Source organism: Pan paniscus, chromosome 1 (genome assembly GCF_029289425.2).
Source record: "Pan paniscus chromosome 1, NHGRI_mPanPan1-v2.0_pri, whole genome shotgun sequence".
Taxonomy (NCBI): Eukaryota; Metazoa; Chordata; class Mammalia; order Primates; family Hominidae; genus Pan; species Pan paniscus.
In genome coordinates, this window is record NC_073249.2 from 51,613,695 (window position 1) to 51,629,691 (window position 15,997).

At 37.4% G+C, this 15,997-nt stretch overlaps 1 protein-coding gene across 6 annotated transcripts in view; it reads left to right on the forward strand.

The window, feature by feature from the left end:
• Nucleotides 1-4,379: 4,379 nt before the first annotated feature.
• Nucleotides 4,380-15,997, forward strand: part of DENND1B (DENN domain containing 1B) — a 251,401-nt gene continuing 239,783 nt past the window's right edge. For 4 of the 6 annotated variants that reach the window (XM_003823074.4, XM_008976667.5, XM_055110139.2 and 1 more), the window contains exons 1-2: nt 4,793-5,178; nt 7,386-7,450. In XM_003823074.4, the coding sequence (XP_003823122.3) occupies nt 5,162-5,178; nt 7,386-7,450 (82 nt within the window). In that variant the 5' untranslated portion in view covers nt 4,793-5,161. Of the gene's footprint in view, nt 4,661-4,792; nt 5,179-5,533; nt 5,594-7,385; nt 7,451-15,997 lie in introns of those variants that run through there. The other 2 variants (XM_063598039.1, XM_063598042.1) reach the window with 2 other exon arrangements.

Consider the following 15,997-nt stretch of genomic DNA (forward strand, 5'->3'; position numbering starts at 1 on the left):
ACCTTTCATTTTCATCTTCAGGGTTTTTCCTAAGCTGGATGAACTGGAAGACCATGAACTGTTATCATGGTCTTATGGGGCTTCAGACCCTTCCTAATGTGGGAAATCCAACAGGATACTCTTCATAAAGCTGATACACCCCAAAGGTATTCAAGGACAATTGTCTCAAACAATGGAGCATAGTTAAGGGGAAAAAAGCTTCCCAGAGGATTCATAGCTACAAACCAGGTCTCACATGAATGGTCTGAAGAATTTCAAGCTGAGAATTTAGTGTTTATGTTTCTGAATTGCTAGTGATCCCAAGCATCTACCAGCGGTAAATTAATATCTTCTCCAGAGAACTCATTTTCATTTCAGCTGTCACTCAATTTCTATATATAAAGTTCTAAGGATCATATAACATAAAAAGAAATCACATACATAGAAGAAATCAAGAGACCATAAGTATGAACAAGTAGAAAAAAGATCAGTTAGTAGAAGCAGACCCACAAATGCTTCAGATATTGGAATTTTTAGAAATAGAATTTAAAGTATGTATATTAAATATTTTTAATAAATTAAAGAGAGGCTGAAAATATGAGTTAAGAGAATACAGATTTGGAAAATAACCAAACAGAACTTTAGAAATAAAAATAATATAAATTAAAAACTAAATGGGTGACTTTGACAGAAAATGAGACAAAGCTGAAGAAAGAATTAGTGAACAGGAGAATATTTTTGAAATTTTCCAGAATACAGCGTAGACAGATAAAGAGAGACATACTATAAAAGAGATGTTTGACAAACATGGAGGGTAGAATAACACATGTGTTATCAGAGTCCCAGAAGGAATGGAAAGAAAGGAGTCCAGAATTTTCCAGAACTGATGAAAGTCACCAATCCAGAGTCAAGAAAATTAAAGAAACCAAGAAAGATGGATGAATAAAAATCTACACCTAGATACTTCACAGTGAAACTATAGAAAACTAAAGACAAAAATGAAACATCATAAATGCAGTCAGAGAGAAAAAACAGATGACATTTTAAGATTACTTTCAAAGTTCCAATTGTTATTAGGGAACTTAGAAGACAGTGTAATGATATTGATAACATGCAGAAAGAAATAATAGTAAACTTTGAATTCTTCATCAGTGGAAATATTTTTCAAGAGTGAGGGATAAATAAATACATTCCAACTCAAACAAAAAGGGAAAGAATTTTAGGCAGAAGGAAAGTGATCCTACATAGAAGATCTAAGATGAAAATACAAAAGAATGGTAAAGTTCTGAGTAAATCTAAACAAACATGGACTGTATAAAACAACATTCATAATGCATTTTTGGGGGGGATTTTAGTTTTGAGGGGGTTTTAGAGGTTCTTGTATTGTTTGAGAGAAGGTGGATATCCTTGTGAACTCTGGCTTTAATCAGTTAAAATGTACCTATTAAAATTTCTAGGATAACTCCTAAATGAATAGAAACAGAGTAAATAACTTCCAAACTAGAAGAGGTGGGGGCAGAAATGAAAGCATAAATAGTAATCCTAAAGAATGCAAAAGTGAAAGAAAAAAACAGATCAGAAGAAACAAACGGGAAGTACACAATTAGATGGCAGAAATAGATTTAAATTTATCAGCATTTTTCTCTCTTTTTTTTATTTTATTATTTTTAGACAGTGTCTCACTCTGTCAACCAGGCTGCAATGCAGTGGCATGATCTTGGCTCACTGCAACCTCTGCCTCCCAGGTTCAAGTGATTCTGAAGCCTCAGCCTCCTTATTATCTGGGACTACAGGCTTGCACCACCCACCACACCCAGCTAATTTTTGTATTTTTAGCAGACAGGGTTTCACCAAGTTGGCCAGGCTGGTCTTGAACTCCTGGCCTCAACTAATCTACCCGCCTTAGCCTCCCAAAGTGATGGGATGACAGGCATGAGCCACTGCGCCCAGCCTAAATTTATCAACAGTTTTAATACATGCAAATTGTCTAGGGGTTTGATGTAACAGCTAAAGATGATCAGACTAGATTAAAAATCAAGACTAAAAATTTTAGATAAATTTGAAACATGATGGTTTAGAAAGTTTGAATGTAAAAGGATGAAAAGAGATATCCTAACATCAGACAAATACTATTCAGAAGAAAACTGTTTAGAATCTAAGGCAAAAGTACGATTGGAGGTAAAGAAAGTAACAACATAATGATGAATGGTTGTATTTATTAGGTAGATATAGAAATTATAAACTGATGTGTATATTATTACACAGCCCCAAACTGTGTAAGGTAGAACCTGAAAGAACTATAGGCTGAAATAGAAAAATCTACCATCATGTTAGGATATTTAAACTCATCTCTCCCATTAATTGAATTATGTCAAGCAGATGCAAATTCAGTAATAGAAGATGTCAACAACACAATCATCGTATTTGATCATGGACATATATTTAGAACACTGTACCCCAAAGCTGCAGAATATATATTCTTTACAAACCACATACAACATTTAAGTCTCAAAACATTTAAAAAATTAACTAAATTAATTAATTAATAACAAATTAATTAATAAATAAAGACCATGTTCTTTGACAACAATACAGACTATGTTCTTTGACTGGTATGGTCCTGAAAACTGTTAATATTAATTGTCGAGTAGGAAATATCATTGCTGAAATATGATCTTGGGAAGATTTAAGACTAATTTGAAGGTTTGCCCTTTGTACACTTCTCTATCAGTCATATGGGAAGTTCTATATGAAATGAGTATTACTAAAGTTATACCATCGATTTCATTAAAGCTATTACCAAGGTAAGTGTATGCTATTTGTTTTCTAATTTTTTAACACCTCATGCATGTAAATCATGTACACCTATGTTCCTATCCCTTTTATTTCAGTAATAACAGAACAGATAAATCTCTTCATTATGGTCAGCCTAAAAGCTCACTTAAAAAGATTTGCTTTGGGATGCGAATGTGTAGTATTTCCCTCGATATACTTAACATAAATGGAATGAAGAACAATTTTATACTGTTCAAGGGTATGACTGTCATTTAAAATAAAATCCCAACAATGGATGAGGAAAACAATTGTATTATTATCTCCTCACACCAAATTAAAAAGTCCTCAATATGGTCACTCCAAGTAGGGTTCCTTTCTTTGGAAATAATTAATTATAATGAAAGGAGAAGTTTGAGAAATTCGGTAACAGTTGGGGCAGAAGTGGCTTTTAGCTTACGAATTTTTTTTTTTCAAGGCTTTGGAGTATGGTCACTTATGCAGAAAAATCTTTATTTGGGAAAAGAAAACTTAAGTAGTATAGTTTGCCTAATTGTGAAACTGAAATTCACAGAATAATTTCTCAAAAGATAATACAAATTTGTAGCACCTGTTTTACTTGAACATCACACTGCTCATGTGATGTACAAGTAATAATTCCCATTTTACAAATGTAGGAACCGAGAAACTGAAGTGTCTCACCCCGAGTCAAGCTATGACAACACTTTATGATAAACACGTTTTTTTTTTTTTTTTCCCAGTTATGGCCCGTCCTCATTTTTTACTAACAGGCCCATGGCTATACAATATTTCTGATCTTGTTGACCAAGTAGTACCCAATTTTGGCAAGAAAGTTTAAGGTTATATAACTGAGTGCAACTTCAGGTTCTCTGACTCTTAAGTTTTTTAATTCTTAAGACTCCTTTTCTGACTTTTATGTCTTATGACTCACTACATTCATACCACATTTGGTTTCCTCTCATCATCTTAACTTCTGCATGAATAAAGTCTGAAGTAACCACCTTTTGGAAGAAACACTGTGGCTATGTGTCAAGGGTGGCAGTGTTAGCTGGGAGAAGGCCTTTCCCAGAAGATCTCTGTGTAAGAGCCTGGCCTTCCACAGTCATTTGAATGTCCATCATAAGACTTTTCTACCTGTCTTCTCAGTAGATCCTAAATATGAGACAGCAGAGGAGGGAGACAGGCAATATGAGGTAGAAGTAAATAATCAGCATCAGATAGACCTGGTGTGAACTCCAGCTTTGCCATTACTCCCTGGTTTCTTCATCTGTAAAATGCTGATGAAAGTATCTATCACACACCTATGACAAGTACTGGGTGAGAGTGCACATAACGTGCTTCACATGTGCTTTAGGGCTGTGTAAATCAGTCCCTCCCACGTTTATTCAGTGGTGCCCTCCCTGAACTCGCCTAAACTGCCAGACTATGAGGCCTGCTACTATGTACATGTGTTCAAAAGTTAGTCCTTGGTTATTACTGCAGTCTGTGGTATAGGAATGTCTGCCTCCCACATGCGCAGACAAGTGGGGCACTACCATTTGGCTACTTGACAGGGCTATTTAGCAGGTGCACATGTCTGAACATTCCTGAATCAGGAGGGGGTAGCTCTGGATTTCAGAGAGCTGTAAGCAGGCCACAGCTGGAGTGACGCAAGAGCCAGGGGCATCAACTTGAGCTCTGAATTTGCAGTATGAAATGAAAGGAACCCAAGTCCGTGTGTATGTGTGTGGAAAACACTGCAGGTCGAGGTACTTTTCCAGGTACTTCGCCCTTTGTGGGGTTGCAGCCCCGACGCCCTGGAATCTGGACTGGACCCAGAAAGGAAGCCGGTTTGGTTCATGCTGAGGACACAGGGGGCACCTTGCCTTTCTGGCTCGGTGGCAAAGCGGTACGTGGGCCATCCCAGCAGGCACTAGCGCTCCCCCTGCACCCTCTGGCCGCCCGGGCGCGGGGACCTGGCCCCCGCCTCCTCCACAGTCTCCGACTTGCGAGCCGCACGGCCCAGGTGAAGCCGCTGGGCGCGTCCCCGCGCGCCCCTTCCCCCTCCCGGCGACTTCCTGATTTGCAAGAAGGTGCAGGAGCCGCAGCGGGCGGCCCCGGTCGCAGGAACTGAGAGGCCTCAGCTTTGGTGGCGGCTACCGGCGGAGACGGGGGCGGCGGCCACGCCACCGCTGCTGTCACAGAAAGGCTCTGGTGGGTGGGGTGGGAGGCGGGGAAGTGCCGGGGGCGCAGCCGACATGGGCCCGCCGCCAAGGCTGCTGTGAGCAGCCTCTTTCCCGGTGTGGCCGCCGGCGTGGGCGGGGACGGCGCGACCCTCGCGCGGCCGGGCTGCGGGCTTCCAGGCCAGCGCGCGGGGGCCGGACGGACAGCCCCACACCGACATGTAACCATGGACTGCAGGACCAAGTGAGTGGGGGGGCCCGGGCGCGTCGGGGGCGGGCGTCCCTCGGCGGCCCCTCCCAGGCCAGCTCGGCTCCTCCGCGCCTCCGCGCTCAACCGGCTCCCCGGGCGGCCGAGGTTGGCCGGGCGGGCTGGGGGTGCGGTCCGGCCCCCAAGCCTCTGGCCGGCCGGCGGGACGGCGCTAGGCCGCAAAGCCTGCCCGCCCTGCGTCCCCGGCCCTCCGTGGTTGGCGCGGCTCCTCCCGGAGAGGCCACTAGCGCCTTGTCGACGCCCGCCTTTCGGGGGACAGGGGAGGCCGGGCGGCCCCTGACACCGCCGCTGAGGGGTTCTCGTGCTTCCCCCGAGTGTGTCAGATGTGACTCTCCTGGGGCTGCCTGTGTGCGTGTGGTGTCCGGGAGGGAGTCAGCGTTGAGGTTAAGAGGTTATTATTCCGAGTGCTCTCTGAGCATTAAATATAACCGGTGTTTTCTTAAGTCTGTTTGTTACTTTTGTCTTGGATGTTTTCTTATGATTCTGCTTATAAAATTAGATTGGTCTCTGGTGTTTCTTTATGCAGCAACTGTAGATGCATGGTTCTTGCAAAACGGTATCCAATTAGAGGGTACTTTTATGTGTGTGCTAAAGTATTTATCAACGACTACTTTGCTCAGGAGATTAGGTAAAAAGCAATTTTAATAACGGTGGTGATTTTGTTTCTAGGTATCTTAGAGGCATGAGTTTTATATTTTTCTTCTGAAACTTAACTTTGGAAAGAATTCCTTTTTACTTCGCTTACCCACCCTTTACTACCTCCTTCTCAAAAAGTTTAAAATAATGCCATGTATATTTGTATTATTGTGAAAGGCCGTTTGAATTTCACAGAAGTAAAACTGAGTCAATATTTAACTTTTACACCTAAGAGAAATTCTAAAGAATATTAGGGAAAGAGGGAAATTATGTAATAGAATTATTTTCTTCAGTGTGTTTGACATCATGGTGGGCAGGGTAAGTGAGTAAAAATAGTATGCTTCTTGACATTAATTGTTTTAAGAGGGAGGAAGTCATCTGAGCCCAGATTATTCCCATTGAAACAAGTTAATAGCGGAAAGGCTAAAAAAATGTATATTTGCATGTTAATTTATATGTCTTGTCACTTCCTATATTTCCAGATTCATATCTTATAAGAAAAGCTTCCAAAAAAAGAAATGTTTTTTTTTTAAAGTCAGAGCTGGCATTCGTTTCTTGAAGGAAGTACATATTAAATACAGCCAATGTACAAAGGCACTAAGGTTTTGTTAGCAGGAATAACTGAGATATTAACACATTGGCCGTTGTGGTAACAGACTTAATCTTTTACCTTATGATGGAACGAGAGATTTAAACAGCAATGTTATGAAGAAAAAGTGTCTCAGTATATTTCAGTTCACTTTTTGAAATTTAACCAATGTTGCTTTGAAATTTTGCAAATATGGCAAGTTAGTAAAAAAGTCAATAACTTCTGAATTAAGCAAAGTAAACTTACAGTTTCTAGTGGGAAAATCTAACATGGAAGCAGATGGCTGGTTTCTCCAAAGATAATGGAGAAAAAGAAGGCTTTTTATGTTGCTAGCCTTAGAGCTATGAATAGTTTGCTACTTTAAATATGCATAAGTACAGTAAATACATTTTAAGAAAAGTATATGCAACATATCACATTCATGGAGCATTATCAATGTTTTATGGTGATCTAGAACTTGGCAGGTGGAACCATGTATTCATCATTTACACTTATATTGCAAGTCCTTTGGAGACAGCCTGAGAACCTGTGTCAAACTCTGTTGGCAGGGTATAATGACACTTAGGGACACTCTGGCTTTTAAATTTGATCCAATAAGATAAAACCAATACTTTGCATTTTTGTAGCACTTAGTACTTAATGAAGTACTTGCACATATGTTATTTGATTTATAATCCTCACTGTTATTCTGTGAAGTGGACAAGGCACCTCATAGGTGCGGGAGAACAGTCTCAGCGTTTAAATGCTTTGCCCCAAGTTTCAGAATTCCTAAGTCTCAGCTCTTTTAAGTTGCTCAATTGAGAAAACAGTTTCATTGTTATTTCTACTATACTGTAGTAATACAGTCACATGAAATGTATTGAGACAAAAACAAGATTAGTTTTAGAATTAAGAAAATACAAGTTTCATGGAGATGTTTATTTGTCATAGGAAATTAATTTAAACTTTTTTCTTTTAGGGCAAATCCAGACAGAACCTTTGACTTGGTGTTGAAAGTGAAATGTCATGCCTCTGAAAATGAAGGTATGTGTCTTCTGTGTTCTGTTATTTGACAAGGTCTCTTTTTTTTGGACAAGATCTCATTCTGTTCCTCAGGCTGTGCAGTGGCATGATCAGGGCTCACCACAACCTCTCCTTCCCGGGTTCAGGTGATCCTCCCACCTCAGCCTCCCGAGTAGCTGGAGCTACCAATGCACACCACCATGCTCAGCTAATTTTTGTATATTTTTTTGTGGAGACAGGGTTCACCACGTTGCCCAGGCTGGTCTTGAACTCCTGGGCTCAAGTGATCCACTCACCTTGCCCTCCCAAATTGTTGGGATTACAGGCGTGAGCCACTGTGCCTGGCCTGTTCTGTTAATTCTTAAAATAATTGATTGAATCTGTCAAAGCAAGTGTTAATATTGTGGACTGCTGGAACATGATAGTAATAGGAAAATAATACTACTAAATGTGTATTCTGCATTGAGTGTCTCAAGTTGCTGGTAATAAAATAGGTGTTAAGTCTTTGCCCTGGGATTGTAAAAATCATGAATGTTATCAGTGCAGCTTGAATTTCAGGTGTGTTGTTAAGCCCATATAACTTACAACTCAGCTTCACCATTCGTTGGTAAAGTTATCATTAGTTTTGGTGAAAGGGCGAGTCTTTTCATTTTCTTTCATTTATGTGTGGAAATTTAGTGTCTTTTTTTAAACATTAGTGCACATTCTCCTGCTAGTACCAATGGAAACTACACCACTTCCCTTCTGATGTTTCCAGAACGCAGAATGCAGACTGAGTAGCCCCTTCTGTTGGATTTACTCCAATAGCACAGCACTTTTGCAGGGAGGTAAACACTAGTGTGAAATTACTTGGAAGGGTTTCAGCTGTCAGTTCCGTACAATTTCCTGAAAAGATGAGAGCATAATACTTTAATGTCATGATTTTCATCATTTCCCTCCACTTTTGTCATATTGTGTATTGTGCATATGTGTGGTAGGGGGCAGGGTTAGCAGACAAGAATAAGGAATTCTTTTCTTGCCTATTTTCTTTTAATGTGTTCTTGCATGGTATGTCTTTCTAGATACTTAAAGTATATGTCTTTACTTGCTGTGTGCTTAGACCCTGGATAGCATGATGATTTAGCATAGGGGTTTCGTGGAGACTGATTGGCCATCCTAAAGCCTTGGAGGAAAGTCTGCTGACAATTTTAGCTTCAGAAACTATCCAGCAATTACCTACTCTTAAGTAATTTGGAGCTGCACACCTTAAAATAGAGAAGCCCAACCCAGTTGTGGTGAAATGGGCATGGCTAATTTTAGTATGAAGTCACATATTGTTGGCTTCACCAGCCCTACTACTGTACTCCTGGTCTATCTGAACTGCAGCTGTGGTCAGGTTTGTCTATTGGCAAGGAGTGATCCTAGGTTGTAGGGAGCCTTTTCTAGTTGATGAAGTTATCTTTTATTGTCCTGTATGTAGTAAAGTTTGTCCATTTGCATTATTTTGAGCCCCAACCGGGTTCTCTTTGAAGAATGGATATATTAGGTAGAATGGATACTCAAATGGATACATTATATTTTCAGCTCCAATTTAATTCTATTCTATAGTGGTTTATGATATAAGTTAATCTAAAAAATATCTACCACAACATTACCGAAGGTGCGTGAAGTAACGCTCATCTGATATTGCTTGTAAAGGCGTGGCACGGTGGCTCACGCCTATAATCCCAGCACTTTTGGAGGCCGAGGTGGACAGATCATCTGAGGCCAGGAGTTCGAGACCAGCCTGACCAATATGGTGAAACCCCATCTCTACTAAAAATACAAAAATTATGCAGGCATGGTGGCCTATGCCTGTGATCCCAGCTACTGGGGAGGCTGAGGCACGAGAATCAGTTGAACTGGGGTTGTGGAGGTTGCAGTGCGCCGAGATAGCACCACCACACTCCAGCCTTGGTGACCAAGTGAGACTCTGTCTCAAAAAAAAAAAGTCTATATAGATATATAGATATATTTATAGATATATATTTATAGATATTTATATATTTATAGATATATATTTATATATATTTATAGATATATATATTTATAGATATATATTTATATATTTATAGATATATATATTTATAGATATATATTTATATATTTATAGATATATATATTTATAGATATATATATATTTATAGATATATATATTTATAGATATATATATATTTATAGATATATATTTATATATATAGATATTTATAGATATATTTATAGATATATATTTATAGATATATATTTATAGATATATATGTATTTATAGATATATATTTTTATATGTATTCATAGATATATATACACACACACACACAACAGGCTAATTTCACTTGGAAAATATGGATTCTCTAATTTTAAATGTGTATTAAAGTGATCTTGTTAAAAGATCAATTTGCCTTATATATCACCCAATCTATGCATGTGTCAGAGAGATTGTGGTCTTCTTATAAAGGCTTTTGAGTGGTTTACTCCCTTCTTCCTCTTTTTGCTCTTTTCCACTTTTCATGAGCTAGTTATTCCAGTTTGTATCTTCTACTTCTGCCCTGCTTTAATATTACACCTTGTCTTTTTGCTGTTGTTATTTAAATCACTACTTTTTAGAAGCATCTTCATTTGTATTTTAACAGTTTATATCTAGCCTGGTAAAGTTGTAAATATGATAAATGGTTAAAGTAAATAATGTTGGCTTCTTTGTAGGTTGCAAATAATCCATTCTATATGGCTAAATGGCAGAAAATTCTAAAGATATTTTAAAAAACTAAACTCAGCCATGTAAGCAGCAGTAACCTTTCTTCTTTTATTATGACTTAAATAGTATGAATATGGCTAATATTTTAGGATCTAACAAGTAATAACTATAATCAGTAACTATAATAAATAAATGATAAAGTAGTAACTATAAATAATAAAATCAATAACTATAAGAGGGCTATAAAAGTAAATTTTTTTGCCAAATTGAGAGATTTATGTTTCTGTAATATTTTATCAATGTTCTACTTTACAGCTAAATCTTAAATAGAAAAATATATGAAAAATATTTTAAAAGTTATTGGAATCCTCATATTTAACTGTTAGTACCTATTTGTTTTAATGAGGCTCTGATATGTGCATTATCAGCTTGTTTAAGGTACGATAATTTTTTTTTTGCTAACATTAAATGATCATGGGTGAAATTCTTAAATAGTAATAGACTTGGAAAACAAAATGTATAAATTAGGATGCTTTGGAGTACAAACATAAGATTGGTTTAAATAATAGAGAAACTAGAGAAACTTGATATAGTTCATACAAGAAGTTGTCAAACATCCAGGTGCTTTCTGCTTCTCATTTCTGCCACTCACAGTAATGGTGTCATTGGAGGGCTTAGATTTCTTGTGGTTATAAGACTGTCAGTGGAAGTTGGAATTCTGCTTTTTTGTTTATGACTCTGGGGGTGACAGACACTGGCTTTACATGTCTCTATTTAGAGCCAGAAAGTTTCTTTTTCAAATCCCCTAGAAAGCCTTTCCTTAGATCCTGGTAGCCTAAGTTGGCATGCACCTGACCGCTCCTGAAATTATCATTGGTGGGGTAGAGGTAAAGGGGTTGGTGGCAAGACTATTGTGATTGATTTATTTAAATTGGCAATGAATAGATGTTGAGAAATCAATTAAAATGCTTTTGTTAAAGAACTCTCAGAATATATAATTTTTGTTGACTGATCAAATAGAAAATGTATTTAGAGTAAATTTAGTTTATACTAAGATTGGTGACATTATGTTAAGGTATTTGGCATGCTTCTCTTGTTCATTTTTCATAGGTAAGTCTAAATGTTTTCATTTATCCTGAATAGCTTAGATAAGTATCTTCAGAGACAGGTTGTTAATTAAATTTTAGTTAACAGTGTGAAATGACATTAGCTTTTAAAATATAACTTGATAAAGCTCATCTGGTAAGATTGTGATCTTTATCTGATCTACTGCTATTTGGACTTGTTTCAGAGGCATTATATTGATTTTTTTTTTTTTTGAGAACAACACATTTCAGAACATTCTGGAAAATAGCTTGTTAGTTTCATATGGAGTGCTCTACAAATCTAAAAAAATGCCATAAGAGGGGTTGGTAGTATTTCCCTATAGTGTCCCCTGTGTGTTAGTAGAATTTGTTCTTCTGGTGTCTGACAGATTAGTTGTGGCATTTTTTTTTAATGGAGGTTTCCCTGGCAGAACAACCTCCCAGTAACTTCTGCTCCAGCTGTCCAAAAGTGAAGTGCCAAAATTTAGATCTTAATGCTCTTCCTGGTAGATCTCCAAGATAATTTCTAGTGTTCTTATTCTTTTTGTTGTCTGTCTTCCTTTTAGCAGGCAGGGAAGTACAGCCAGCAGTGATGGCCTCTCCTCAATTCTGTTAACAGAAGTCATTGTTACCATACTGTCCCCACCTTCCCCAAAGTGACTTAAGACTTCAGGGAAATGAAAAGTAACTTTTCGTCAATAAAAGATTGGGTATGCCTCTAAGCATTTCTCTTCTGGGAAGTGGCCTTGGTACTCTAGCTTTCTCTTTTTTTGTTTTATTGATAATTTATTCCAAGTAGTAATAGTAGCAGTAGTAGTAGGAGGAGGAGGAGGAGGAGGAAAGGGAGGAGGAGGAGGAAGAGAAGGAGGAGGAGGAGCAGGAGGAAGAGGAGGAGGAGAAGGAGGAGGACGAGGAGGAGGACGATGAGGAGGAGGAGGAAAAGGAGGTGGAGGAGCAGCAGCAGCAGCTAATATGTTGTACTTATTCTGTGCTGCGCACAATTCTGGATATTTTTCATGTACTATTTAAGCCTCACAAAAATCTTATGATATAGGAAATGCTTGTTTCCATTTGGCACATGAAGAAACTGAAGAACAGAGAAATGATGAAACTTGCCCAGGGTAGTCTGTCCAGAGTCTGTATTTTAACTACTGCTGTGTTGCCTCCCATGGCATAGTGACTTCACGTGTATAGGTGGTTTTATCATGCGAGGAAATATTTGAGTATAAACTGTATGTGGTACAAATCATTTTTTCCAAATGGGAATACAGTGTGTTCCCTAAAATTAATGAATCCAATATAATTCCACCTAAAACAATTACTGAGTTTTTTCTTTGTGGTTGCAGAGCCTAACTCATCCCATTTCCCTCCCTGTCACTTTTCATTTTTAGGATTTGCATCTTCATATTTAGTGAATCTTTGATCTAATAGTTCTGGCTATTTAATAGTAGTTTTAAAACATCTTTAGCACGTCTTGTTTTCTTTATTCCTTTCTTTTTACCTAGAACAGTTTCTCTTAGGAACAAATTCTTCTTTGCTACCAGCTTTCTACTTTGATCTGCCTATCCAACCCAGTATCAAATTATCAATTTTTCTTATCTGCAACTTATGTTAACAGTTTAACTGCCTTTCACTTTTTTGTTAAATTAGAGCCTTAAGCCAAAGAATTCTTAGTGTCCTCCATGCCCTGCACAAGAAAGGTATCTCTAAACTTACTTTTTGCATTTGATAACTTTTTGTCTATAGTGATACTATCTACACTAGACTCTACAACATTTTGCTTCTGCTTGGTATTTTAGCACTTATTGTACTATTATAGATATGTTTAATATGGTCATTTAGAGAAATACTGATGTGTCTAAATGTATGTTTGCCCTGCTTGAGGTAAGTTCTTCATGAACCAGAACTTATTAATTTGTATTCTTAAGAAAAAACTTAACACATCTGACATGTTTAATGAATATTTACAGAATGAATAAAAGAAACTGGGGCTGGGTGCAGTGGCTCACACCTGTAATTCCAGCACTTTGGGAGGCAGAGGCAGGTAGATCATTTGAGGTCAGGAGTTTGAGACCAGCCTGGCCAACATAGTGAATCCCTGTCTCTAATAAAAATACAAAATTTAGCGGGGTGTGGTGTCAAGAGCCTGTAGTGTCAACTACTTGAGAGGCTGAGGCAGGAGAATCACTTGAACCCAGGAGGCGGAGAGAGATTGCAGTGAGCTGAGATTGTGTCACTGCATTCCAGTCTAGGTGACAGAGGGAGACTCTATCTCTAAAAAATAAAAAATAAAAATAAATTGGACCTAGCTTAATGCTTGGCCATTGAATAAATGAATGTTGATTACATTAATCCACAGAGAGCTGCTTGTAGAAATGATTTTAAATGTGTGCTGGTATGACAGTACAGGGGCATTAGAAATAGAAGTCCATATATGTCTTGGAATGGGCTGTTTTGGAATACCCCATCCTCAAACTCTTTTCATTCAGTGCTTATGTCTCCTTTCCTCTCCTCATAGCAAAATATTTATAAGAACAGTTGCTATATATGTTTGTGAATTTACCTTAAAACTCATCTATAACCATTCATACATACTAAAACCCAACAAAACTCTAACATTTGGAAAATAGAACCTTGATGAATCATACAGATAATAAAGTAGTTTAGGAGGTATTGCATTATTGTCCAACATGGAAAAAGTCTGAGTAAAATGTGGTTACCATGATAGTTGTTTTTGCTGTAACTTTGTGTTCATTTAAGAACTCTGAGTCTCTCTCAATTCAGATGCACTAGGATAAATTAGAGTAATGCAAACTGTATAAGCTAAATTGTTGAAGAAAATGAAACTGTGACCAGGCATGGTGGCTGATACCTGTAATCCCAACATTTTGGGAGGAAGAGGTGGGAGAATCCCTTGAGGTCAGAAGATCAAGACCAGGCTGGGCAACATAGCGAGGCTTCCATCTCTATTAAAAAATAAAATAAAATGAAACTGTTTTTTCTTTTGCACTGCTAGCCAGGAACAAAATGTAATGTGATTCTTCAGAACCATGTCCTTGGGTTATGCCCTTCTTGATTTATATAGAAAATAGTTGAGAATATATGTACTTTTATATGTGGCTTGGGGCATTACATCCTCCTTCACATAGCTGCCTGCAAGTGTAAAAAGCATATCAAATTTCACTGTTCAGTATTTGTTGATTATTACTTTCATAGGTGTGTTGCAAATTTTACATTTTAATGGTTTGGTTATCACTTTCTCATTAGGTGCTTTCATTTGTTTACATGTTCTTTATTTTTGCCGCTTTAATCTAAGGTGACCTCTTGGTTTTTGATGTTCATGATTTCCACTGTAAAATGTGAGAGGCTGCTTGGCCTCTGCTGCAGATTTCACAGTGGTATGCTTTAAGACTGTTGTTTTGTCACTGCTGTGTTGCCACAGTGCAAGTTTGTTCAGGTTTTTTCTTATAACTTTGTTTTCTTGACTTTCAAGGTGATATGTTCCTGATGTGCTTTTGATAATATTCTCTCATTTTCAGATTTTTCTTAGGCTCAGATAATATATTCTTTTTCTCTAAATTTTCATGTTTTATTTGCAAGTTAGGGGATAATAATTTACTGTGTACAGTATACATTTTAAAATGTTCATATAATACTAGCAATAGACATGTTTAGAGTGCTTTACGCAGATGGCCATGGTACTTTAGATAACAATGAGAATATCACATTTGAGCACTTGGATTTTTAATCATTTCCAAAATAATACTTCTTCCTTGGAAATAAGCTTAATGTTTAACATTGAAAAACTTTTCCCACTTTCAAACTCTTGATTTATCTCAAGTAGTAATTTAATTTTATCTATAGAAAGTAATGTCTTGGTTCACGTTTCTGTGATAGGTCAGTCACTGGCCTTGTGGGGGAACTTGCTAAAAGGTGATCCTGACTTGACCTTTTAGAAGTATTTATTTAGGAGACTGTGGTACTAATTCTTATGACATTGAATAAGAGAAGAGTAGAATAACAGAACTTGAGTTTCCTTAAAGAGCACTTAGTATAATCCCATGGAGTATGAAGGGAATTGCTTTGATGCCTTTTACAATTCCTGGATCCCCTCTGCTGTCACCTTGTAGGTGCCATTATTATCATGCTGCCTGGTGACTGGTAAAAATTCTCACAATGAGCATTATATAGGCCTGCTCCACTAAGATTACCCCTCTTCTCACCACTTTTCAACTAACAATTGCTTTTAAGTACACCGGTGTTACTTAAAGTATGTATCTGATTAATTAACAGTGAGGTGTGAACAACTGATAGCCTTCAGGGAAACATTTATTTTTATTTTTATTTTTTATTATGTATTTTTTAAGGGAACATTTTAATTTTAAAGAAAACCTTGTAAACTCAAATCAATTAAAAAGAAGCAGTTTTTATAATGGAAAGATCTGTTGACTAAGGGTCAAATGTATCTGTAACTGCCAAATCCTGGTTTCATTTTACCATTTTTCCACCATACGTGTTGATACTCTTGTAATTGTGATTAACAACTTTAGTAAGTGTATATTTAGTCAGAGTATTAATTCAGTGAATTTCATAAAGACTTGTTTTTATTGCTTAAAGTTCCTAGTTAATGAGCTAAAGCTATAATGTCATGGTTACAGGACCTTATTTTTCAATTTATTTTCTCTGATTAGACTTCCAGTTAGATGTTCTACATAAATAGTAATAGAAACTATTTATTTGGTATTTATAATATGTCAGAAAATGTGCCAAGAG